Source organism: Sorghum bicolor, chromosome 4 (genome assembly GCF_000003195.3).
Source record: "Sorghum bicolor cultivar BTx623 chromosome 4, Sorghum_bicolor_NCBIv3, whole genome shotgun sequence".
NCBI classification, from domain to species: Eukaryota; Viridiplantae; Streptophyta; class Magnoliopsida; order Poales; family Poaceae; genus Sorghum; species Sorghum bicolor.
The window spans coordinates 360,160-387,004 of record NC_012873.2 but is presented as its reverse complement, the minus strand read 5'-3'; the positions used below and the strand labels follow the sequence as shown (position 1 = coordinate 387,004).

At 48.5% G+C, this 26,845-nt stretch overlaps 2 protein-coding genes across 4 annotated transcripts; both read right to left on the bottom strand.

Annotated features, from left to right (window-relative positions):
* LOC8085168 (protein transport protein SEC16A homolog) lies at nucleotides 1,132–26,328 on the bottom strand. Of its 3 annotated transcripts, XM_021458968.1 has the most exons (14): nucleotides 26,082–26,328; nucleotides 11,760–13,737; nucleotides 11,331–11,660; nucleotides 10,780–10,908; nucleotides 10,582–10,704; nucleotides 10,299–10,457; nucleotides 9,426–9,557; nucleotides 9,199–9,333; nucleotides 8,844–8,971; nucleotides 8,636–8,747; nucleotides 3,046–3,372; nucleotides 2,837–2,944; nucleotides 2,436–2,734; nucleotides 1,159–2,330 (listed from the first exon to the last, which is right to left on the bottom strand). In XM_021458968.1, the coding sequence occupies exons 2-14, from the start codon at nucleotides 13,704–13,706 to the stop codon at nucleotides 1,754–1,756; spliced, it is 4,506 nt and encodes a 1,501-aa protein (XP_021314643.1). In that variant the 5' UTR covers nucleotides 13,707–13,737; nucleotides 26,082–26,328; the 3' UTR covers nucleotides 1,159–1,753. The 3 variants fall into 3 exon arrangements, with proteins under 3 accessions (XP_002451352.1, XP_021314643.1, XP_021314642.1); XM_002451307.2 differs by lacking the exon at nucleotides 26,082–26,328 and having other exon boundaries at nucleotides 1,132–2,330; nucleotides 11,760–14,014; XM_021458967.1 differs by lacking the exon at nucleotides 26,082–26,328 and having other exon boundaries at nucleotides 11,331–11,654; nucleotides 11,760–14,015.
* LOC8085167 (protein transport protein SEC16A homolog) lies at nucleotides 19,310–26,085 on the bottom strand. The gene is made up of 13 exons (XM_002451306.2): nucleotides 24,164–26,085; nucleotides 23,735–24,064; nucleotides 23,190–23,318; nucleotides 22,992–23,114; nucleotides 22,711–22,869; nucleotides 22,317–22,442; nucleotides 22,090–22,224; nucleotides 21,735–21,862; nucleotides 21,527–21,638; nucleotides 21,070–21,396; nucleotides 20,861–20,968; nucleotides 20,460–20,758; nucleotides 19,310–20,354 (listed from the first exon to the last, which is right to left on the bottom strand). Exons 1-13 carry the CDS (start codon nucleotides 26,048–26,050, stop codon nucleotides 19,778–19,780), a joined length of 4,440 nt encoding a protein of 1,479 aa, XP_002451351.1. The 5' UTR covers nucleotides 26,051–26,085; the 3' UTR covers nucleotides 19,310–19,777.

Here is a 26,845-nt window from a genome sequence, read left to right as displayed (position 1 = left end):
CGGTCGGTGGGGTGGGGAACAAGCTCCCTTGCTTGCATTGCTCGTGTCAAGGAGAAGGAGCGAGCTCATGCATCGACGACGTGGTGGATGAGCTCAGGCGCACCAGGTTCAAGGAGTAGTACATTTTTGTGTCGAAGCATCTCTAGAGTTCCATCCAGGCCGGGGAACGAGCAAGGCTCACCTCCCTTGAGGATTTAACAATTTTGTATTGCTCCGCTCCGACCTGTTGTACTACGTGGTCAAGATGGCTTCTGCCGTGTTTACTTGACGTATTAGTTATCATCTACACTTCCGTAAAACCGCTGCATTTATAACTACATACACAAAAAAAAAAAGGACTCAGAGATATGTGCAAATCAGTCGAGCTTGTGTAAATAATATGATGCTCAATTTTCCTAGCTATCAATAGCATCAAAATACAGAACATAATTAGAGCGATCTATCTAGGCTCCAAAAGAATCCATCTATCTATCTATCTAGAATTTTATTTTGACGAAATCTATCTAGTCTTGGCACTATTCGTCATCACCGACCTCCACCTCCACCATGCCCTTAGTCGTCGTCACTGTCGTCATCAACCTCCACCTCCACCATCTCAAAACCCAAGTGATCATACACAACCTTATACCCGTTCTGGCACTGCCTAATGATGCTCATGTCTTGGGCATGCTCCTTGTCAAAGAGCGCATCTACCTTAGCAAAGACGGCAGTATCCCATCCCAATTCAGCGGCAGTAGAAGCCAAGGTGTCACCCAGGGGCTCAGGGGGGGTTTGCCAGCAGGTCGTCCACGATGCTTTTACTCACCATCACCATCTTGGTCTTCTTGTTGGCACCCCCTGGCCCTGCCATCGCCGCAGCCGCAGCCGCAGCCTTAGCCTTCTTGTCGTCGAGATCCAAGGAGACCTCCTTGTCGTCGACATCCAACAAGATCTCCTCCCTGTCTGCCTTGTCGTCCTTCTCCGCTGCCATGTTGATCCAGCCCGGGTCTAGCGATTGTGTTGGTGCGCAACTCCCAGGCCGGTAATATATCAAAGGCAGCGGCGAGTGCCCGTCCGACTCGGACTCCATCAGCGACAGGACAAAACATGTGTCGACCACAGATACAATTGCATCAATCACATCGCCCATGATACAACAAGGCAAGGCAACACTAATTGTTTCAAGATGAAAGAATCGATTCGTCTCCAAAGAATAAACAGTGATAATATACTGTGTATACGGCTAGGACACTACACCATATAATGATATAACAACAACACTCTACAGAGCCATGCTTCTCACACTACTAGAACACACCTTCTCTTCTATCCTTCTCCCAAAAACGAAAATCAATATGGAGTGGGGGTGTGGGTTTCTTTGCGTTTAAACAAATTGGGTAGGGGCAGATTATCTGTACAAGGGCATCTGCATGCTGCTTCTCTCCTCTTCTCACCTGTAAACAAGGCCCACCCAACCCTTTCCCTTCTCTCTAAAACGTAAAACCAACATCTATATATAGCTACAAAATGTTCAAAAACCCTGCATTTCTATTAGTACAGGTCCGACGCACCTCGGTGGTTTAGAGCGCGCTGCCAGAATCTCATGCAAAGTCGCACCAGCCAATTCCAACTGTGGCATCCCTGTGATCAGCGTTGTCAGGGCAGCTTCTTTTCTGTCACCCGCTTGGGGTTTCTGGAACCGTCAGGGGTTTGCCATGGCTGTCTTTGTGGATACAAGACATGAGTCACCTCGGTCATGCTGAGCAGTGGTCAGTTAGAGCTCAACCTCATGAAGATCCTCTGCCAATCCATTGAGCTGCACTGATGAGTTGCTGTTGGAACGACTGTGTGATGGTTTGCCAGGCATGAGTGGTGAAGGCATCGTCTGTCTATCAGGTGATTGAGTGCCCGCAAAAGCACTATACTGCTCAGAGTATGTCCCACTCCAGGATGCGGCTCGTGATTTTGAGAATGAGCTGCTGCTGCTTAATGATGATACCCCAGAACCCTGGTAAGGGGTGGAGATGTTGTCCATACTAGATTGCCGATGAATTGTTGATTGCATTGGTGATGAAAATTGCATGTGCGGTGGGGGTGATGAAAATTGTGTGGGTGGTGGGGTTGAAGAAAATGATGTTTCTGCTGGTGGTGAGGCTGACCGCTCATCCTGATGGATGGTTTCACTGTGTATCTCTGCTGCTTGGTGTGGCACCATCTGATCTGCAGCAGCAGGTGCTGCAGTCGGCATGAAGAACTTGGCACCAGCTGGTGGTGTCACAGATGGAGCAGCTGGTTTGTTATATGATGGCACTGCTCCAGACGCACCCGATTTATTGAATGTGTCAACATATCTAAAATGAAAACAGAAAAGCCATCAGTTTTCTGTATAATACCTTAGAGAGCAATATAGAAATAATAATTAAGAGTACTAAATGACAATGCCACTGTCGAATTACCTGGACCGGACACCCATCCGTCCACGAGCAGAAAACTGGTTTTGGCTAGGTGGAATTGGAGGCATACCCAGACCTCCTTGCTCCGAAGAATTTGAGGATTTCCATTCTGTGACTCCATTGGGAGCATGGTTTACACTCATGGGGCCATTCAACTTATGGTCTGGCATACCATTCTGGAAAGATGGTTTTGTTGGAGGTGGAGGAAGAGGAGGCTCCTCGGCAGGAACCGCAGCACCTTCTTCCACCCACCGCTTCAACTTTTCATCATAGTAAAATTTGTTCTGATCCCCTAATTTTGCCTTCATAACAGAAATAGGATCTTAAGGTTGGTGTTCCATATAGAAGAGACAAGATGGGGGCAAAAACTGGAAATAGTCATTTCATAACTTAGTAAAAAATACCTGGCGGTGGGATTTCGACACTAAATCCATAGTCTTCTGCACTAGCCAACCAAATCGAGAACTACCAGATCCTGATGCACTACTCTGTGTGCCATCTGATCCAGCACCCTGTTAGGTTTTTCAAATGAGACAAGGGGAGAAATACCAAATGATCTTTCAAATTCAACATAACCAGAAATTAATGTCTTCAAATTTCTCTTTGCAAGTACCTGTTTTGATGTTCTACCAAAGTCCGGCTCAGAAACACTTCTGTTGTGTGCAATTGTCCTGCCAGTGCCACCACTATTCTCTGCTATCTCAGTCATTGACTGCATTGAAGCAGATGGCATTAACGATGACATGGTCATTACCGATTGGCTATTTCCAAATTTTGCTGCTGCAGGCATAGAGTGGCTCTCTCTATCACTAACAGATCCATGTGGTAATGGTGGAAGTGGTGCAGATGGTGTACCCATCATGCGGGATATAGATTTATCAAGCGAGGTAAAAATCTTCCCAACTAGTTTTGCTGGGGCAAGATTTGTTCCATATCCACCCTACAGAAGAAAAAAAAAAGCAAAGAGAGTTGATCAATCTGTAAATGAACAAGGAAAAGAGCAAGAGAACACCAGATATAAAGCAAGCAAATATTTGCAATAAGCAATATACCAAATGGTATGTGTCAAGGGCCTGGTAATCTAGGGTAGGTGGCCCTCGACTACGAAGATCGTAGTCTCCTGCCGTTCTTCCGATCCGGAGGTTATGCCCCTCTCGGACGATCGGGCTTGAGAGGTTTAGGGAGAAGAGAGTTTAGATAATTGATATTGCTTGCTTTATTCCAAAGTCCAAAGCTAGTACATATAGTCCCTCGGCTGAAGGCCGTAAGGAAACCAAACTAATCCTTTCTATAATTTAGGATCTAAACAAATCTTTCCTTCCTATCCTAGCCACTGGGCGCGGCCAGGCCCGCGTGCGCGCCAAGCTGGGCGCGATCTGCACGCTCCTCGGCCCTCCTTATGTCACGGTTGCGCCTACGGCGCGCATAGGCTTGGCCCCACATGACATCTCTCGCCCCCTCGAGAGCCAGCTCGTCCCCGAGCTGGAAATCTGGATATGAGGCGCGGAACTCGTCGAGGTCTTCCCAGGAAGCTGAAGACGCTGGTTCTCCTCGCCAAAACACAAGGACTTGAAGGACACCACGGACCCTGCGAGCTTGAGTGACACGGTCTGGCACCGGGCTGACCGTACCATGTCTGATGTCCGGCAAGGGAGGCGGGGTAGACGGCGGAGGTCCGTGGAACTTCTTGAGGACCCCAATGTGGAAGACGTCGTGGATGCGCGCCTGTGGGGGAAGCTCCAGCTGCACGGCCACCTCATTGATCTTCTGGATTATGCGATAAGGCCCCAGATAGCGAGCCTTTAGCTTGCCCGTGGAGTGGGGCAGAGAGGCCACTGGACGCTGGCGGAAACGCAGCAGGACCCAATCACCTTCTGCGTAGGAGACATGCCGATGATGACGATCATAGTGCAGCTTCTGCACTGCCTGGGCCTGCTCCAGTCGGTGGCGCACCTCAGCAAGGAATGCCTCGCGTTCCTCCATGTCCCTGGCTACGGCCGCAACTCGGGTTTCGCCGGGCTCATAAGAGCGTATCGTCGGAGGATCGCGGCCGTAGACCACGCGAAACGGCGTCTCCCGGAGCGAAGCTTGGTAGGCCGTGTTGTAGACGTACTCCGCCCATGGCAGCCATCGGAGCCATTGGCGCGGTCGGTCCCCAGTAAAGCAGCGGAGATACATGACGATGACGCGGTTTGCTGCTTCGGACTGGTCGTCCAACTGAGGATGGAATGCGGAGGTCATATGCAGCTTGGAGCCCATCAGCCGCATGAGTTCACGCCAAAAGGCAGACGTGAACACCGGATCCCTGTCGGAGACGATGGACTGCGGTACGACGTGGAGGCGGACAATGTTGGTGAAGAACGCCTGGGCCACTGATTCAGCAGTGTTCGGGTGGCCAAGAGCGATGAAGTGGCCGTACTTGCTGAAGCGGTCGACGACGGAGAGGATGACGGACTTGCCGTCGACCCGTGGTAGTGCTTCGATGAAGTCCATCCCGATGTCGGCCCATACAGCGGACGGCACCGGCAGTGGCTGCAGCAGTCCGGCCGGTAGCAGATGTTCAGACTTGAAGCGTTGACACGTGGCGCAAGCTCGCACAAAGTCTTGCACGATGCGGCGCATGTGGGGAAAATGAAAGTCACGATGCAGCCGGTGCCATGTGCGCTGCACGCCCTCGTGGCCATCATCGTGGACGGCGGCCACAATTTCCTGGAGCAGGGGCGAGGCGAGCGGTATGTAGAGACGCCCGTCGAAGAGCACCATATCGTCCTTGACCGTCCAGGGCGCTGTCCTGGAACCTGCGCGGATCTCGTCGTGGATGGCGACCAAGGCGGGGTCGACAGCCTGAGCTTGACGGAGTCGGTTGATGAAGTCGAAGCGTGGAGCAGAGATAGAGCGGAGCCCGCCCATGCTGTCCTCCTCAGCATCCCGGCGCGAGAGGGCGTCAGCAACCACATTAGCGGCCCCGGATTTGTACTCCACCGCGAAGTCAAAGCCGAGCAACTTGCCAACCCAATGATGCTGAGGTATGGTGGCAAGTCGCTGGTCCAGAAGAAACTTGAGACTGTGGTGATCAGTCTTGACGGTGAAGTGGTGCCCCCAAAGATATGGCCGCCAGTGGCGGACTGCGAGCACAAGGCCAATGAGCTCTCGCTCGTACGCGGCGAGGGAGCGGTGCCTGGGCGCCACCGGCCTGCTGAAGAAAGCGACCGGATGGCCATCCTGGAGGAGTACGGCGCCGAAGCCATATGTCGACGCGTCGCATTCTACGACGAACGGCTTGGCGAGGTCGGGAAGAGCCAAGACAGGAGCCGTGGTGATCGCGGTCTTGAGGGTGCTGAACGCCTCCTCGGCCGCTGGGCTCCAAGTGAAACCATCCTTCTTCAATAGCGCCGTGAGGGGTGCAGCGATGGAGCCGTACTGGTGGACAAACTTCCGATAATAGCCCGCCAAGCCCAGGAAACCGCGCACTGCCCGAGCAGAACGGGGACGCGGCCACTCGTGGATGGCCTGGACCTTGGCGGGGTCCATGGTGACGCCGGCAGCTGAGATGGTATGCCCCAGGTAGGCGACGGCTTGCACCCCAAAACAGCACTTAGAGCGCTTGACGAACAACTGGTGCTGGCGCAAGAGCTCGAAGACCACGCGTAGGTGCCTGAGGTGATCAGTCCAGGAGGTGCTATAAATCAAAATGTCATCGAAAAAGACGAGAACAAACCGCCGTAGATAGGCCCGGAGGACGTCGTTCATCAGTGCCTGAAAGGTGGCCGGGGCATTGCACAGCCCGAACGGCATCACCAAAAACTCGTAGAGGCCGTCGTGGGTGCGGAACGCCGTTTTGTGGACGTCCTCGGGCCGCATCCGCACTTGATGATAGCCGGAGCGCAGATCGAGCTTGGTGAAGTAGCGCGCGCCGTGGAGCTCGTCGAGTAGCTCGTCCACCACTGGAATGGGAAAAGCGTCCTTGACGGTGAGCGCGTTGAGAGCGCGGTAGTCGACGCAGAACCGCCACGACCCGTCGGCTTTGTGGACAAGGAGCGCCGGGGATGAAAACGGCGAGTCACTGCGGCGGACGACGCCCTGCTCCATCATGACGGCGCACTGGCGTTCCAGCTCATCTTTGTGGGCCGCCGGGTAGCGATACGGCCGTACAGCGACGGGGGCCGAACCTGGCTTGAGGACGATGGCATGGTCCCGAGTACGCGGTGGCGGAAGGCCTGATGGCGCAGCGAAGATGTCGGCGTAGGCGGCCAGGAGCTCATCCAGCAGCGTCCCACTGGCCGCTGCGATGGTGCGCAGGCTGGTGACAGATGATGACGGAAGGCCGGCCCAGGTGATGCTGCGTCCGCCAAATTGGAAGGACATCGCACGCTCGGCGAAGTTCCACACGATGTCGCCCAGCGTGCGCATCCAGCACGTCCCCAGCACCACCTCGTACCCTGCAAGTGGCATGACAAAAAGATCGGTGGAGAAGGCGGTGCCGTTGATGGAGAAAGGCGCGTTCCGAATAACGCCCGGGCAGGCCACGCGTTCGCCATTGGCAACCGTGGCTGTCAGGCGCGGGTGGTCCTGGATCGGTAGGCCGGTGAGGCGCGCCACGTCCTCGCTGATGAAGCTGTGCGTGGAGCCACTGTCGAGCAGCGCGAGAAGGGAGGCCGATCCTACGGACACCTTGATCTGAATAGTGTCCGAGACCGGTACTCCTGCGACGGCGTGCAGGGAGTAACATGGCGCCTCGGTTCCAGGGTCCGCCTCTGCGGTGTCTGCTGCTGGAGCGTCGGTGGCATCGATCTCGACCCCGTCCACAAAGAACAGCCGCTTGCAGAAGCGATTGTGGCCCCTGGCGTAGGGCTCGTTGCAGTTGAAGCAGAGACCTTGGCGGCGCCGTTCCGCCATCTCGGCCGGGGACAGTCGACGGTGAGGGCCCTCCGCTTTGCCCTGCTGCGCAGCTGCTAGAGGAGCTGGCAGGGCCGGCCGCGGCGCAGGCGCGGGCAGCAAGCCGCGCGGGGGTGCCCGAGCAGGCGGTGGCGGAGCCGGCCTGGACAACTCCATTAACTCCACCTGGCGGGCCAGGCTCATGGCCTCGGCGAGGGTAGCCGGATTGTGAAGGCGAACGGCGTGACTCAGGGGCGGAAGAAGACCGCCGGTGTATAGCTGAACACGCTGTTCCTCCTCGAGGCGGCCTGCTCGGGGCAAGAGGGCTTGAAACCGGTTGGAATAGTCGTCGACGGTGTCGGTACGCCGGCACTCAGCGAGCTCGAACATCGGCGCGGAGCGGAGGGGTGGGCCAAACCGAAGGTGCAGGAGATCCTTGAAGTGAGTCCAGTTCGGCGTGCCGTCGTCCGTCTGCAGCTGGATGAACCAGAGCTGTGCGACGTCGTCGAGGTGGTAGGACACCATGGCCACGCGGTCTTCCACTGGTGTGCGGTGTTGGCGGAAGTAGGCGTCGCATTTGTTGATGAAGAGGAGCGGGTCAGTCGTGCCGTCGAAGCGCGGGAAGTCCCACTTCTTGTGTTTCGGGTGGAATTCCTGCTCGTGAAGACCCCCAGGGCGGCCGTCGCCGCTACTGGAAGAGGAGACGGTCTTCTCCTTGACGGAAGCCACGTCGGCCTTGAGGACCATCATCTCGGCAGCCATGGTCTTCATCTCGGCGAGGAGATCGGCGAGCGTGGGTTCGGCCATTGGGCGCGGGCGCAGGGTGGAGGTGATCGAGGTTGTTGGCGATGCTGGCGGTGTTGGGCGTGGAACGGCGGCGGCGGCGGCAGCAGATTGGGTGGAAGAGGATCGGCTGACACGTGATACCAGGTTGTCAAGGGCCTGGTAATCTAGGGTAGGTGGCCCTCGACTACGAAGATCGTAGTCTCCTGCCGTTCTTCCGATCCGGAGGTTATGCCCCTCTCGGACGATCGGGCTTGAGAGGTTTAGGGAGAAGAGAGTTTAGATAATTGATATTGCTTGCTTTATTCCAAAGTCCAAAGCTAGTACATATAGTCCCTCGGCTGAAGGCCGTAAGGAAACCAAACTAATCCTTTCTATAATTTAGGATCTAAACAAATCTTTCCTTCCTATCCTAGCCACTGGGCGCGGCCAGGCCCGCGTGCGCGCCAAGCTGGGCGCGATCTGCACGCTCCTCGGCCCTCCTTATGTCACGGTTGCGCCTACGGCGCGCATAGGCTTGGCCCCACATGACAGTATGGTCATACCTGCTGGTGAGTGCGTATCCTCTCCTCCAATGAAGAAAATAATTGTTTCCACACCTCCAATTCAGGGGCACGGCCAGAGGCTTTCAGCACCTTCATAGATGCTTGGCAATACCTAGAGAAGTTAATATTCAACTGCGTCATAATGTACAAGTACAAGCTAGGAAAAGGATTGTGTCATTTGATTGTTATGAACAAGCCAACAACATACCTCAAAGAATCCGAAACCTTCCCCACTTCCACAAGCATGTATGCATATATCAGCTTATATGGCTGAAAGGGTAGTAGAATATACTGAGAATTACCAAGCACCTTCGCGTATTCATAAACCTCTGTCCTCTGTTTGCATTTTGAAGATATTAGTCCAGACAGTGAATAGCAACAGAAAATAAACCAATAAATAACTAAGCATAATCTTGCCAATGGATCCGTATAATATTTGTTTAAAGCTAGTCACATCTAAGGCATATTTAACTAAGCAACTGAGCGAAAAAGATGTTTTAAGTAAATGTCTACTCCATACAGCATACACAACTTTTTTGCAGGTAAAACATATAGTGCCAAACCTGAATGGCTTCAGGGCTGGCAAATGTTCGCGGACACTTCAAGTGGTCTGCACCAATGAGGCATAACCTTGCACTTTCTGAGTATGAATCAATATTTAGTTCAGCAACTAAATAGCATGAATGGGCAGCTGCAACCTGTATACATTGTGCAAAAGGTACTTGACCACATATACAGAAAAGAGTAGGAAAACTGAATCTAAAAATAAATATGATATAATGATACAAACCTCATTTTTTTCTTTCCAGAGACAATCACCAAGATGGGTGATTACTAGATCGTCACCTTTCGTTCTGTTTGCAGTAATTATAGCCAAATTCTCCTCCCAATCATCCAACATACCATTAGGACCAGGCTGACTCTGGAAAGAAAAGGAACAAATTGTGAAAAGAGTTAGATAGTAAAAGGAAAAACCAGAAAAATCATATCATATATCATATACTCTTATAAAGCTAAACCCCACTAGATGAATTCTCTCTCCATGCAAGGTGTCCACATCATTCCCCACTAAGTGACCCACTAAATGTTCTATCTCTTCATGCAAGGTGTCCACATCATTCCCCACTAAGTTCATGTCATCCCATATTAATTACAAAAAATGACCATGTCATCTATATCATGTGAAATACTTTAAATCTTTAATCTATTAATTACAAAAAAATGACAATGTCATCTATATCATGTGAAATACTTTAAATCTTTAATCTATTAACATACAAGTCATGTGCATACACTATTTGTTTCATCACCAATTCCTCTATAATGTAACCAAATATTAGTTTTTCTTCTATTAGCTTAGCAATTTTTTACTAGATCTAATACAATAAAATACATGCAAGTCAAATTAATATATGATTTATTTTTAAGAAAAAATCCCGCAGCAACGCGCGGGGTATTCACCTAGTTATTGATAAACGATACTCAAAAGTCATGACATTGCAGTAAACAAGACACTATGAAATCATTAATCACACAGGAGATCACCAATGACATCAAGGTAAAGAATTTTTTATAATTTTGAATTTTAATTATATAATCAGTACTTGACGGTCATAATAGTAATGCATTTAACAACTAAAAGACCAATTAACTTTGCAAGTACCTCCATAGGTTGACCGGATGTACCATAGTCACTGTTGACATTGTTCTCTACATTAAAAACATCTGCAGGTTGTCCAGCAATGAGAAGGCATAGCGTTCGCAGAGGGGACCCAGATACAAAATGGAAGTGAGCCATTTTCTTCACTGTATCCACATAAAACTGTACCAACAGTCCAGGAAAAAAAACAGTGAATCTAACATGGAAATGAAAACCAGGCAGGATTACAGGAAAGTCGAGCAACATGCTACGTTACAAAAGGGAGGTTGTTTAAAGTCAAACAGACCTGATCACCAAGCTGCAATGCCAGTATGATTGCAGGTCCCCAAAGTTGACCTCTCTGGGCACACTGAAGGGCCTCTTTTCTTCTCCCAGAAACTAGAAGGCCTTGGACCTCTTGTGCAACAGCCTAAAAGAATAGTAGTTGTTTCAATAAGGGACATTTGCTAAAAATAAAGGGCAGAATATTATAAATAAAAATTACCTGCATCTGACTTTCTGAAGCAATATTTTTCATGCAGGGAACAATGGATCCATAATCTCCCATATGAACAGTGCTTCTCTTACACGATGAAAATAGCTTAGTTACTGCCATTTCTGGACCATCTGTCTCCTATTATAAAGAATTCATGTAAAAATTATGCACAAATATAAAATTAGACATGGTTTACAAACTACGAGTTAAGAAAGTAGTTGAATCCCCCATCGTAATAAAACATGAAAATATGAAATCGAGCAAAGTTCCCACGTGACAATGCTGATCACAGGTATTTATAACTTTACATGGTTGAAACACTGTTCGTAAACAAATTCTAGGTTGTATGAGTATATATAAATCTGAAGTTTAGTAGCTTATCCAACTTATGTTTTCGTTTACACCATCCAACTCAAAACAAATCACCATGGCACAATGTTTTCTAATGCAAGTTGTAAAAATAAATAAGGATAGAAAAGGAAAGCAGACCAGAGAAAACAGAGGAGATATATAAATGAACATTCAATCAGAAATTCAGAATAGAGTATGAGAGGAAGTACCTCTTGCGATGGGTCAGACGCAAAAGGTGAACGGAGTTTTCCATAGTGCTGAGATAGTATCTTCAGCAATGAAATAAGCAACTTGCGAGTATCACCTTTCTGGAATTCACTAGAGGAAGACTCGTACAATGCAATCATTTCATCAAGCCACTTATTTACATCCTTTGATGCAGCACTTCCACCAACCAGAGGGCCAGGAACAGGTTGACGGCACAGAGCATGGAAATAACTAAGTGCACTACCATTAGTGATGCTTGAAGGATCAACTTTATCAACGACCACCTCTGACAGATTAAGAACTGAAACTGTGCTACTAGAGTTACCCTTGAACTGCAAGAAGAAAAAGAAAAAAAATATTTTAGTAATTTAGTCAACTCAAATATGTTCCTTCAATACAAAATGCGTTACAAATGGAAACTATTGTGATACCTGATTTCCAGTGTTAAAGCTTGCGGGCATGGAGCTAGTTTCTTTCAAAATTATGAGCTTCCCTCCAAACCCAAAAGCAACAAGGGCATGCGGTGGTCGACCAGCCGATGACCTGCCTTCATGTGGGGAGTGACCGAATTGCAAGTTTGATGCATTTGCACCCAGAAATTGTTGCTGATTAAAGTTCATGGAGCTTTCAGTACCAAAATAACTATTTGACAGGTGCCCTTGCGAGGTTGCATTTGCTTGTTTCTGGCCCTGGTACGTGGTTTGCATTGGGACAAAGCCTTGAGTACTCGCAACACCATTGGCATCACCATAACCATGGTGGTTTGCAGAAGTGTCAAATCCTGTGTAGTTAGGTTGGGAACCCTTGTAACTAGCATGTTGAGATGAAGAGGGTTCAAATGCCTTGAAACTTGTACTGTAACCTGTAGAAGTTTCAAACTCTTTGTAACCAGCCTGGTGAACTGTGGAAGCTCCGGAACCCTTGAAATCAGTCCGGTGACCCGTGGAAGGCATGAATCCCTGGGAAGCGTTATGGTGACCCGTAGAAGGTAATGCCTTGTAGCCACTCTGGTTATCCATGGCAGGTTCAAACGCTTTGTAACCAGTCTGATAACCCGTGGAAGGTTCGAATGCCTTGTAACTGGATTGCTGACTGTCAGATGAGCTATAACCACTCCGAAGACTTGATGATTCAAAGCCCTTGCGTGCACCATAGTGATCTGTAACAGTTTCCGCTGTGTTAAAACCAGCCTGTTGGCTCATAGAGGAAGTGGTAGTCTCAGCATTCCTGTTTTGTTCAAAACCATAGAAACTACTAGCCAGGCTGTTATCCGTAGCACTTTCAGATCGTACATTGTTACCAAATGCATCCGTAGTCTGCCATTGGTTCTGCAGAGTGAAACTATTTGAGAATGAGTTGTGTTGGGTCACCTGATTGTGGGCAGCAAGGTCCTCAGTTTGTGCAGCATTATAGCCTGTCAGAGAGGAGGAATTCGCAGCAACAACATCGTTTGCAACAACAGTCTGACCCGTGCTAGCTGTTCCAGCCTGCATAGCGGCCTGCTGGTACGACTCAAGCGAGTGCCACTGCTGAGTGTTGGTGTCAAAGTACCAACCAGGGTATTCTGCGTAGAAGAGCATGTTGGGTGGGTACTCTGAGGCGGCCCCTTGGCCCCAACTTGAGACAGCACCAGCTGCGGCAGTGCCCTCCTCGGCAATTGTCTCGAGCCCCGCATGGGACGAATTGTGCAGGTAAGACGTGTCGAGCTGCTGCTGCTGCGCATTCTGAGTGCTATTCTCCAGCACCTGAGCTGCATTCCCGGTTGAATTTACACTGCCATCAAGCTGGTACCACTGCTGCGATGCCTCGTCGTACTTCCACCCAGGGTACATGGCCTCCCAAGATTTGGGATCTGCTGAGTCCACTGCAGTGCTGGTGCCACCTCCCTGGTCGTGCTGACCATTGACATTCTGCTGATCGGAGGAGGAGTTGGTCCCAGCGAAGAAGTCCTGATCCGAGGCCGTCTGGGTCCCGGCCGTGCTCCCGAGGAAGCCGTCGTCGTCGCCGGCGCCTCCCGAGAGATCAGCGAACGGATCAGGACCGTCGTCCGCGCCACCTCCGAAGGAGGCCCACTGCACCTGCTTGACCGCGGTGTGGACGCCGGCGCCGTCCTTGCCTGACCCCTCGGGAGCCGGAGGCTGCGGCTCCGGGGCGGGTGGGTCGTCTGTGGCGTCGAGGCTGGTGGCGGAGACGGGCCGAGGCAAGTCGGTGGCTGGCGGTGGGGCGTGGTCGTCTGCGGCGTCGAGGCTGGTGGCGGAGACGGACCGAGGCAAGTCGGTGGCGGGAGGCGGGATGGGGTTGTCGTCGTCGTCGACGAGCTTGTCGAAGAAGTCGGCGTCGGTCTGGTCGTCAGGGGAGAAGGGGGAGGAGGAGTCCATCTCTGCGGAATTGGATCGGGGACGGGGAGATCTCCTCTCCTCTCGTGTGGTGGATCTAGGGTTGGTTGGTTGGTTGGTTGCTCCCAGCTCTAAATTGAAACGAAATGGGAGAGGGGAGAGGCAGGCGCGGAGGCGGAGGCGGGGCTTGCCGGCCGGCCGGCCGGCCAGACAGGGCAGCGGATCGGAATCGCAGGAGGTGGAGGAGGCGGGAGGGCGGTCACGAGCACGACAGCCGACGTCGCATCGCGCCACCCGTGGCCGTGGCACTTCTTGCTCTTGCCTCTCTCTCTCTCTCTCTCTCTCTCTTGTTCCTGTATGTATCCTTCCATTTTCCACATTTTCCCCTTCAAAATCCGATGAAGATCTGATGAGTTTTTTTCTTTCTTTCTGGTGACGTGTCAGGGATCTCATCTCACCTCAGTTGGTTTGGTTCGACCACACTTTGCTGTCCTGCTCATGTGCAACTACCACCAACCAAAGGCATCGCTTCTAGAATGCTCGTGTTACTACGGGATAACTAAACTTTTATATTAAAAATATACGAATCACATGATAAGATAATATAATACTATAAAATTAAATTTCACCTTTAAAGTGACATTTAATTTAAAAATTAAATTTTGTAAAATTAATAGGTCACATAGAGATCGGTGTCATAGACTCATCAACTCTATTATAACCTTTCCGCGTGTTACACATAGCAGTCTTCTCCAAGCTCAAGGAATAAAATAAGAACGCACCTCGCTCCTCAACGATATGTACGTGTTTGCACCACACCATGTCTAATGTGTAATGTCCCTCGCTGCCCACCTACAATGTGTGAATCTAGAAGTAAGGAGTTCCAATAAATATGAGTGAACACGTCTATTATTTTAGGAAAGTAGGATGGTTGAATGGATCACTATGGATCTGTTCATACATTTTTTTTATTTGGTCACAGTAACAATAGTAGTGTATGTGCTTGTTACTTGCTCAATTCTCATAGTTTACAGTGAGGAATTTTGATTTAGTGTAGAACTATGAATTGTTTCCCGGCAACAAGCTCTATTAACTATAGGATGTGAATTTAGATGGATTCTAATGATGTAAGAATTGTCTAAACATGCAAATTAGAAAGCACATCCAGAGGTCAAATTGGTAGTTGTTTGTTCACCCTAGCATTGGTTGTCAATTATCTAGGACCAGGTTACGTAGGTAAGAAACGAAAGGCTATTTGTCTATATATGCCTAAGAGAGCTTATTGATATTATTTTTCAGTTTTTCTTCATTGCTTTTCTAGAAAAGGCAAAGAGCTTTGTCTAGACATTGTTCACATTCAGTGCCAATACTAATTGAACCAATTTTTTAGTAAATAGCAATAGTCAATACTTCAGCGGGCACCGTGAATGTAGTGAGGTGGCACATGCAAGAGCGACGATATGGTCAGTTCTTGCTTGTGGCGTAGATACAAATGGGATTATTGGTTGTACCACGAGGCGATGCAGGCAGTGGTACACATCTCCTTTCACTTGGCCACGATTGCCACCGTCGTGGCGAGGACAGGTTCACCTTGCTCATATATCATCGTGTGCTCGTAGAAACTCGGGGACACCTGCTGACCCATTGAAAGATCCTAATATGGCTAGAGGGAGGTGAATAGCCTATTTAAAAAATCTACAAAACTCACTAGAGCAAGTGGTTAGTAAATAACAAAGCGTAGCTTTTTGCTCTAGCTCTAATGGGGTGTTTGCAAGCCACCTATCCAACAATTCTAGTTGAAATGATCACTAGGCACACAAGAGCTACGTCACTACTTACACTAGAGAGCTATCTAAAGTTTCTATACAAGAAGTAAGCTACTCTAGTTTGCGGGAAAGTAAGAGAGATGGTTTGATCTTTATACCGCCGCGTAGAGGGGATGAACCAATCAATAATATGACGTCCAATTACCGGGAGAAATCCAAAGTACAATCACAATGGAGACACACGATTTTCTCCCGAGGTTCACGTGCTTGCCGGCACGCTACGTCCCTATTGTGTCGACCAACACTTGGTGGTTCGGTGGCTAAGAGGTGTAGCACGAACCTCGTCCTCACTAGGACACCACAAGAACCTACCCACAAGTGAGGTAGCTCAATGACACGAGCAATCCACTAGAGTTACCTTTCGGCTCTCCACCGGTGAAGGTACAAGACCCCTCACAATCACCGGAAGATGGCTACGAACAATCACCAACTCGTGTCAATCCTCCTCCGCTGCTCCAAGCCGTCTAGGTGGCGGCAACCACCAAGAGTAACAAGAAAATCGCAGGTAGAACGATCCACAAGTGCCACTAGATGCAATCACTCAAGCAAATGCACTTGGAATCACTCCCAATCTCACAAAGATGTTTAATCTATGAAGGAGATGAGTGGGAGGTGTTTGCTTAGGCTCACAAGGATGTCAAGTATGCTAGAATGCCAAGAGAGTGAGCCCCAAGCCGGCCAACAACTATTTATAGACCCCTCAAACAAATAGAGCCGTTGGCTCTTTCACTGGACAAAACACGGGGTCGCCGGACGCTCTTAAAGGGGCATCAGACGCTCAACACCTGCGTCCGGTGCTCCAAAGTCACCCACGTGTCAGAGTCTAACGGTAACCTGCAGAGCACCGGACGCTGAGCAAGTTGCCGCCGGACGCGTCCCGTGCACACCGGTCCTAAACTCAGGAAGGTCTGCAAACGCGCAAGGTCACCGGACGCTCCAGCCTACGTCCGGTGCTCACCGGACTTAAACCTAGGGAGCACTGCAAAACGCGCAGACACCGGACTCAGAACACCGGACGCTCCAGCCTACGTCCGGTGCCTGGCGTCCGGTGCCTTACCCTAACTGAGTCAGGCACTGACTGCACCGGACGCTCAGACTCAGCGTCAGGTGCTCCAGAAGCCAGCGTCCGGTGAGTGTTCCTCAGCGAGAAACACTCCCGCGACTTGTCCAACTTTCCCACCGGCGCAATAGAAGATATGCACTTCATTTTCTCGAAAAGCGCCGAATCCCGTCTCGCAAGCTCGGCGGGAGGGAGAGAGGAACCCATCCTCTCTCTACCCTTCAAACTCCACCTCCTTCTCAAAGTGTGCCAACACCACAATGTGTAAACCAACATGTGCACGTGTGTTAGCATTTTCACAATCATTTTCTTCGAATGAGTTAAGTTAGCTCACTAGGTTCTAAATGCATGCACATGAACAAAGACACCTAGTGGCACTTGATAACCGCTTAGCCAAAGAATTCCCCTCTTTATAGTACGGCTATCTATCCTAAATGTGATCACACCCTCTATGGTGTCTTGATCACCAAAACCAAAACCCTAAGCAATACCTTTGCCTTGATCTTCATAGGGTTTTGTTTTTCTCTTTCTTCTTTTCTAAGTTGAACACTTGATCATTTTCATCGCCATCATCACCATGATCATCACTTGCTCCATCACTTGGCATGTACCAGCTGTGGGGGTATAAACCCCTATACCCTTACGGATAGACTTGGGCCAGGAGGCTCGGCCCATTACGAGACGAGTTCGAGGCTTGATTCGACTGTTCGGAGTTTCAAGCGAGAAAACAAGACGTGGGGATCAAGCAGGAATCTAGTCGGTTAGAATAGGAATAGATATCGTACTATCTATGGCAATTGTAGCCGACTAGGATTAGTTTCCAGATCTGTAGCCCTGCCCTCTGGACTATATAAGGAGAGGCAAGGGACCCCCCTTAGGACAGATTATCTCAACACAATCCAATACAATCAGACGACGCAGGACGTAGGTGTTACGCCCACACGGCGGCCGAACCTGGATAAAAATTTTGTCTGTGTCTTGCGTCACCATCGAGTTCGTAGCTTGCGCACCGTCTACCAATAAACTACTACCGTGGGTATACCCCAAGGTAGACTGCCGACTAGCTTTCGTCGACAGTGGCGCGCCAGGTAGGGGGTGTGCGTACAGCTCTCTCGACGAACAAGATGGTCATCGTTCCAGCTTCCGCGGCCGTGGCGGAAGGCCTCACGTTCACCGTCGGCCAGATCACGTGGACGACTCATGGTGGCGGCTTCACGACCACGACCTCGGAAGGAGCCCAGATCCGATCTGAGACAGCAAGGGCGTCGATTCCGATCACGCCGGCTCCGAGCACCCGACCTCCGCTCCCTCGTTATAGGGGAAAAAAGGTCGACGACTCGGATCTTTTCCGAGCTCTTGATTGCGCCGATCTCAGGCTCCTCGAAGCCTCGGATCTCATGGATTCGATCTCGCGAAAACCCGACCAGGCGACGTCAACAAACTTTTTCGACTCCTGCCGGCCAACTCGTGTCATCACACACGAACAGCTGGAGACGTCCCTAACAATAACATCGACCCCCGCGGGACGGCCCATCAAGCTCAAGACAGCTCAAGACCAGAACCACCCTTACGGTCTAAGCAACTCGGCCGACCACTATTCACGGCACACCCAATCTCTTTTCAGCAGGGCGGGCTTATCGCCGGGACAGAGCAGCCAAACAGCTCGCCATTACGTCAACATGGTATCCATCCGAGTCCTGCCAGACGACAAGGCCACCAGTACAAACTCCAGCACAGGGTCCGTCCCCACCAAAGTTTTACACTCCGAGGACGAAGATTACGACCTGGATCTACCACCATTATCCTCCGGGTTTTTCTCGTTTCCCGGTCTTTCCACCTCGGCGAGGAGACCTTATTTTTAACGTCAGCAATGACGAACCCGTTGTCGACGGCGAAACAGACGAGCAGAAACAACTCCGCGAACAGCGCAATGCTGATCGTGCTCGGCGGCGCGCAGATGAAGAACGGCAACTTGCGCCGCACAACCTTAGTGATGCTTTTGACATGGTCGGAGATCAGCCAGTCTACAAGACGCCAAGCGCCAACGTGGCTGTCGCCATGGCGAATCTGGACCGACTCTCTGATACCCCGGAGTGCCAGGGCGTCCGATCCAGTATACGAGCACATCTGATCGCCGCGATGGGACAGACAGCCACCTTGCTCAAAAAGGTCCAAAATGTCTCCTACACATAGGTTTCTTCCGACCAGACTCATCGCATGTCTATTTCAGATTTTTCGCTAGCCAAATATAGAAGACGAGAATGACTCTATAGAATGCGTATGAGATTTAGCAAAACTGTTCGAAAGTAAAAAAAATATAGAAAACGATTTTTATATAAATGGCTCTCCAAGTAATGATTTAGAGAATAAGATATAGAAAGGCTCTTGAAGATTCTCTAATGACTTTGTTTAGTTTATAGTAAAATATTTGGCTTTATTATCGGCCGCGTGGCCGGCGCATTGCCACGGAGCTTGTTCACAGTTGGTTGGTGCCCGCGGGACCGAGGAGACCCGCCAGCACCTCGCATCCTCCTCGACCGAATAAATAGGACGGCGATGGAAAAGGTCCTGCGCGTGCCCTGATTGATTTCGCGAGGATGGAATTATAGAAAGCACTCCAACTTCCGTAGCCAAAAATCACGGTTGATTTTTGTTGCCGTAATCGCAGGTTGCCAAAATTGTATTTTATGGGCGGTTGATTTTTGTTGCCGAAATTGTCGCACCACCGACTGTATCGCATCTATGGCAAACATCGCACGGCCACAAAAGACCATTTTACATCAGGAATCCTTTCCCTTCCACCTCCACATTTATATATTGTTTCTCTATTGTATATTTACATCAGGAATCCATTCTTATTCTTTATTTGTTTTTGCACCCTTCCACCTTAGAATCGCAAGGAGAGGTGGGGGCAACCCAAAAAATTATCGCACCATTTGGTGATCTTACTTTTCTTCTTTTTAGTTGTATAGGAGATATAACTACAAAATGTTCAAAAACCCTGCATTTCTGTTAGTACAGGTCTGACGCACCTCGGTGGTTTAGAGCGCGCCCCCAGAATCCCGTGCAAAGTGGCACCAACCCATTCCAACTGTGTCATCCCTGTGATCAGCATTGTGAGGGCAGCTTCTTTTCTGACACCCGCTTTGGGGTTTCTGGAACCGTCAGCGGTTGCCATGGCTGTCTTTGTGGATACAAGACATGAGGTCATGCTGAGCAGTGATCAGTTAGAGCTCAACCTCATGAAGATCCTCTGCCAATCCATTGAGCTGCAGTGATGAGTTGCTGTTGGAACGACTGTGTGATGGTTTGCCAGGCATGAGTGGTGAAGGCATCGTCTGTCTGTCAGGTGATTGAGTGCCCGCAAAAGCACTATACTGCTCAGAGTATGTCCCACTCCAGGATGCGGCTCGTGATTTTGAGAATGAGCTGCTGCTGCTTAATGATGATACCCCAGAACCCAGGTAAGGGGTGGAGATATTCTCCATACTAGATTGCCGATGAATTGTTGATTGCATTGGTGATGAAAATTGCAAGTGCGGTGGGGGTGATGAAAATTGTGTGGGTGGTGGGGTTGAAGAAATTGATGTTTCTGCTGGTGGTGAGGCTGACCGCTCATCCTGATGGATGGTTTCACTGTGTATCTCTGCCGCTTGGTGTGGCACCATCTGATCTGCAGCAGCAGGTGCTGCAGTCGGCATGAAGAACTTGGCACCAGCTGGTGGTGTCACAGATGGAGCAGCTGGTTTGTTATATGATGGCACTGCTCCAGACGCACCCGATTTATTGAATGTGTCAACATATCTAAAATGAAAACAGAAAAGCCATCAGTTTTCTGTATAATACCTTAGATAGCAATATAGAAATAATAATTCAGAGTACTAAATGACAATGCCACTGTCGAATTACCTGGACCGGACACCCATCCGTCCACGAGCAGAAAACTGGTTTTGGCTAGGTGGAATTGGAGGCATACCCAGACCTCCTTGATCCGAAGAATTTGAGGATTTCCATTCTGTGACTCCATTGGGAGCATGGTTTACACTCACGGGGCCATTCAACTTATGGTCTGGCATACCATTCTGGAAAGATGGTTTTGTTGGAGGTGGAGGAAGAGGAGGCTCCTCGGCAGGAACAGCAGCACCTTCTTCCACCCACCGCTTCAACTTTTCATCATAGTAAAATTTGTTCTGATCCCCTAATTTTGCCTTCATAACAGAAATAGGATCTTAAGGTTGGTGTTGCATATAGAAGAGACAAGATGGAGGCAAAAACTGGAAATAGTCATTTCATAACTTAGTAAAAAATACCTGGCGGTGGGATTTCGACACTAAATCCATAGTCTTCTGCACTAGCCAACCAAATCGAGAACTACCAGATCCTGATGCACTACTCTGTGTGCCATCTGATCCAGCACCCTGTTAGGTTTTTCAAATGAGACAAGGGGAGAAATACCATATGATCTTTCAAATTCAACATAACCAGAAATTAATGTCTTAAAATTTCTCTTTGCAAGTACCTGTTTTGATGTTCTACCGAACTCCGGCTCAGAAACACTTCTGTTCTGTGCAATTGTCCTGCCAGTGCCACCACTATTCTCTGCTATCTCAGTCATTGACTGCATTGAAGCAGATGCCATTAACGATGACATGGCCATTGCCGATTGGCTATTTCCAAATTTTGCTGCTGCAGGCATAGAGTGGCTCTCTCTATCACTAACAGATCCATGTGGTAATGGTGGAAGTGGTGCAGATGGTGTACCCATCATGTGGGATATAGATTTATCAAGCGAGGTAAAAATCTTCCCAACTAGTTTTGCTGGGGCAAGATTTGTTCCATATCCACCCTACAGAAAAAAAAAACAAGCAAAGAGAGTTGGTCAATCTGTAAATGAACAAGGAAAAGAGCAAGAGAACACCAGATATAAAGCAAGCAAAGATTTGCAATAAGCAATATACCAAATGGTATGGTCATACCTGCTGGTGAGTGCGTATCCTCTCCTCCAGTGAAGAAAATAATTGTTTCCACACCTCCAATTCAGGGGCACCACCAGAGGCTTTCAGCACCTTCATAGATGCTTGGCAATACCTAGAGAAGTTAATATTCAACTGCGTGATAATGTACAAGTACAAGCTAGGGAAAGGATTGTGTCATTTGATTGTTATGAACAAGCCAACAACATACCTCAAAGAATCAGAAACCTTCCCCACATCCACAAGCATGTATGCATATATCAGCTTATATGGCTGAAAGGGTAGTAGAATATACTGAGAATTACCAAGCACCTTCGCGTATTCATAAACCTCTGTCCTCTGTTTGCATTTTGAAGATATTAGTCCAGACAGTGAATAGCAAAAAAAATAAACCAATAAATAACTAAGCATAATCTTGCCAATGGATCCGTATAATATATTTTTTAAAGCTAGCCACATCTAGGCAATGTCTAACTAGGCAACTGAGCGAAAAAGATGTTTTAAGTAAATGTCTACTCCATACAGCATACACAACTTTTTTGCAGGTAAAACATATAGTGCCAAACCTGAATGGCTTCAGGGCTGGCAAATGTTCGAGGACACTTCAAGTGGTCTGCACCAATGAGGCATAACCTTGCACTTTCCGAGTATGAATCAATATTTAGTTCAGCAACTAAATAGCATGAATGGGCAGCTGCAACCTGTATACATTGTGCATAAGGTACTTGACCGCATATACACAAAAGAGTAGGAAAACTGAATCTAAAAACAAATATGATATAATGATACAAACCTCATATTTTTCTTTCCAGAGGCAATCACCAAGATGGGTGATTACTAGATCGTCACCTTTCGTTCTGTTTGCAGTAATTATAGCCAAATTCTCCTCCCAATCATCCAACATACCATTAGGACCAGGCTGACTCAGGAAAGAAAAAGAACAAATTGTGAAAGAAGTTAGATAGTACAACAGAAACCCAGAAAAAATATTGATAAACGATACCCAAAAGTCATGACATTGCAGTAAACAAGACATTATGAAATCATTAATCACACAGGTGATCAGCAATGACAACAAGGTAAAGATTTTTTTTTTATAATTTTGAATTTGAATTATATAATCAGTACTTGACGGTCATAACAGTAATACATTTAACAACTAAAAGACCAATTAACTTTGCAAGTACCTCCATAGGTTGACGGGATGTACCATAGTCACTGTTGACATTGTTCTCTACATTAAAAACATCTGCAGGTTGTCCAGCAATGAGAAGGCATAGCGTTCGCAGAGGGGACCCAGATACAAAATGGAAGTGAGCCATTTTCTTCACTGTATCCACATAAAACTGTACCAACAGTCCAGGAAAAAAACAATGAATCTAACATGGAAATGAAAACCAGGCAGGATTACAGGAAGTCGAGCAACATGCTACGTTACGAAAGGGGGGTTGTTTAAAGTCAAACAGACCTGATCACCAAGCTGCAATGCCAGTATGATTGCAGGTCCCCAAAGTTGACCTCTCTGGGCACACTGAAGGGCCTCTTTTCTTCTCCCAGAAACTAGAAGACTTTGCACCTCTTGTGCAACAGCCTAAAAGAATAGTAGTTGTTTCAATAAGGGACATTTGCTAAAAATAAAGGGCAGAATATTATAAATAAAAATTACCTGCATCTGACTTTCTGAAGCAATATTTTTCATGCACGGAACAATGGATCCATAATCTCCCATATGAGCAGTGCTTCTCTTACACGATGAAAATAGCTTAGTTACTGCCATTTCTGGACCATTTGTCTCCTATTATAAAGAATTCATGTAACAATTATGCACAAATATAAAATTAGACATTGTTTACAAACTACGAGTTAAGAAAGTAGTTGAATCCCCCATCATAATCAAACATGAAAATATGAAATCGAGCAAAGTTCCCATGTGACAATGCTGATCACAGGTATTTATAACTTTACATGGTTGAAACACTGTTCGTAAAAAAATTCTAGGTTGTATGAGTATATATAAATCTGAAGTTTAGTAGCTTATCCAACTTATGTTTTGGTTTACACCATCCAACTCGAAACAAATCACCATGGCACAATGTTTTCTAATGCAAGTCGTAAAAATAAATAAGGATAGAAAAGGAAAGCAGACCAGAGAAAACAGAGGAGATATATAAATGAACATTCAATTACAGAATAGAGTATGAGAGGAAGTACCTCTTGCAATGGGTCAGACGCAAAAGGTGAACGGAGTTTTCCATAGTGCTGAGATAGTATCTTCAACAATGAAATAAGCAACTTGCGAGTATCACCTTTCTGGAATTCACTAGAGGAAGACTCGTACCATGCAATCATTTCATCAAGCCACTTATTTACATCCTTTGATGCAGCACTTCCACCAACCAGAGGGCCAGGAACAGGTTGATGGCACAGAGCATGGAAATAACTAAGTGCACTACCATTAGTGATGCTTGAAGGATCAACTCTATCAATGACCACCTCCGACAGATTAAGAACTGAAACTGTGCTACTAGAGTTACCCTTGAACTGCAAGAAGAAAAAGAAAAAAAATATTTTAGTAATTTAGTCAACTCAAATATGTTCCTTCATTACAAAATACGTTACAAAAGGAAACTATTGTGATACCTGATTTCCAGTGTTAAAGCTTGCGGGCATGGAGCTAGTTTCTTTCAAAACTATGAGCTTCCCTCCAAACCCAAAAGTAACAAGGGCATGCGGTGGTCGACCAGCCGATGACCTGCCTTCATGTGGGGAGTGATCGAATTGCAAGTTTGACGCATTTGCACCCAGAAATTGTTGCTGATTAAAGTTCATGGAGTTTTCAGTACCAAAATAACTATTTGACAGGTGCCCTTGCGAGGTTGCATTTACTTGTTTCTGGCCTTGGTACGTGGTTTGCATTGGGACAAAGCCTTGAGTACTCACAACACCATTGGCATCACCATAACCATGGTGGTTTGCAGAACTGTCAAATCCCGTGTAGTTAGGTTGGGAACCCTTGTAACCAGCATGTTGAGATGAAGAGGGTTCAAATGCCTTGAAACTTGTACTGTAACCTGTAGAAGTTTCAAACTCTTTGTAACCAGCCTGGTGAACTGTGGAAGCTCTGGAACCCTTGAAATCAGTCCGGTGACCCGTGGAGGGCATGAATCCCTGGGAAGCACTATGGTGACCCGTAGAAGGTTTGAATGCCTTGTAGCCACTCTGGTTATCCATGGCAGGTTCAAACGCTTTGTAACCAGCCTTATAACGCGTGGAAGGTTCGAATGCCTTGTAACTGGATTGTTGACTGTCAGATGAGCTATAACCACTCTGAAGACTTGATGATTCAAAGCCCTTGCGTGCACCATAGTGATCTGTAACAGTTTCAACTGTGTTAAAACCAGCCTGTTGGCTCGTAGAGGAAGTGGTAGTCTCAGCATTCCTGTTTTGTTCAAAACCATAGAAACTACTAGCCAGGCTGTTATCTGTAGCACTTTCAGATCGTACATTGTTACCAAATGCATCCGTAGTCTGCCATTGGTTCTGCAGAGTGAAACTATTTGAGAATGAATTGTGATGGGTCACCTGATTGTGGGCAGCAACATCCTCAGTTTGTGCAGCATTATAGCCTGTCAGCGAGGAGGAATTCGCAGCAACAACATCGTTTGCAACAACAGTCTGACCCGTGCTAGCTGTTCCAGCCTGCATAGCAGCCTGCTGGTACGACTCAAGCGAGTGCCACTGCTGAGTGTTGGTGTCAAAGTACCAACCAGGGTATTCTGCGTAGAAGAGCATGTTGGGTGGGTACTCTGAGGCGGCCCCTTGGCCCCAACTTGAGACAGCACCGGCTGCGGCAGTGCCCTCCTCAGCAATTGTCTCGAGCCCCGCATGCGACGAATTGTGCAGGTAAGACGTGTTGAGCTGCTGCTGCGCATTCTGATTGCTATTCTCCAGCACCTGAGCTGCATTCCCGGTTGAATTTACACTGCCATCAAGCTGGTACCACTGCTGCGATGCCTCGTCGTACTTCCACCCAGGGTACATGGCCTCCCAAGACTTGGGATCTGCTGGGTCCACTGCAGTGCTGGTGCCACCTCCCTGATCGTGCTGACCATTGACATTCTGCTGATCGGAGGAGGAGTTGGTCCCAGCGAAGAAGTCCTGACCCGAGGCCGTCTGGGTCCCGGCCGTGCTCCCGAGGAAGCCGTCGTCGTCGCCGGCGCCTCCCGAGAGATCAGCGAACGGATCAGGACCGTCGTCCGCGCCACCTCCGAAGGAGGCCCACTGCACCTGCTTGACCGCGGTGTGGACGCCGGCTCCGCCCTTGCCTGACCCCTCGGGAGGCGCCGGCACCGGAGGCTGCGGCTCCGGGGCGGGTGGGTCGTCTGCAGCGTTGAGGCTGGTGGCGGAGACGGGCCGAGGCAAGTCGGTGGCGGGCGGCGGGGCGGGGTCGTCGTCGTCGTCGACGAGCTTGTCGAAGAAGTCGGCGTCGGTCTGGTCGTCAGGGGAGAAGGGGGAGGAGGAGTCCATCTCTGCGGAATTGGATCGGGGACGGGGAGATCTCCTCTCCTCTCCTCTCCTCTCCTCTCCTGTCGTGTGGGGGACGTGGTGGATCTAGGGTTGGTTGGTTGCTCCCAGCTCTCAATTGAAATGAAATGGGGGAGGGAGCAGGCAGGCGCGGAGGCGGCGGCGGAGGCGGGGGGCTTGCCGGCCGGCCGGCCGGCCGGCCAGACAGGGCAGCGGATCGGAGTCGCAGGAGGTGGAGGAGGCGGGAGGGCGGTCACGAGCACGACAGCCGACGTCGCATGTACGGCAAATATTTTTGCCAGTGTCAGTAGTCAATGTTTTGACACAGCGACATCTACTACGGGAGAATTTTAAAATTTTCAATATCATTTCATACAATAAAAATAAAAAAATAGCAGGTTACGAGTTAAAATTTTTAATGCAGTAAGAATATTAAAAAGTAGTGGATCGAAATGAAGACAAATTAATAAAATATTTATTAATTTGGTTTAGCAACATAATGTTTCAAGCCACATTCAAATAAATAAGCGTCAAATTTAGTAACAATATCAAAATAAGTGCACGAAAGATAAGTCATCCACAATTATCTCTTTCATTGTCTTATATATGTGATGCGGCTAAGATATTCTCATACGAATAGAGGAATAATGCAACACCGTCAATTCTCATCACACGCCAATAGATCGATCACAAATTTCTTTCGTAGTCTTTGGCCATCCTGAGCGCAAGACAAATTTATATTTTCCTTCTTTATTGTTTTACTCTAATTACATATTTAATATTTTTTTTATTTTTATT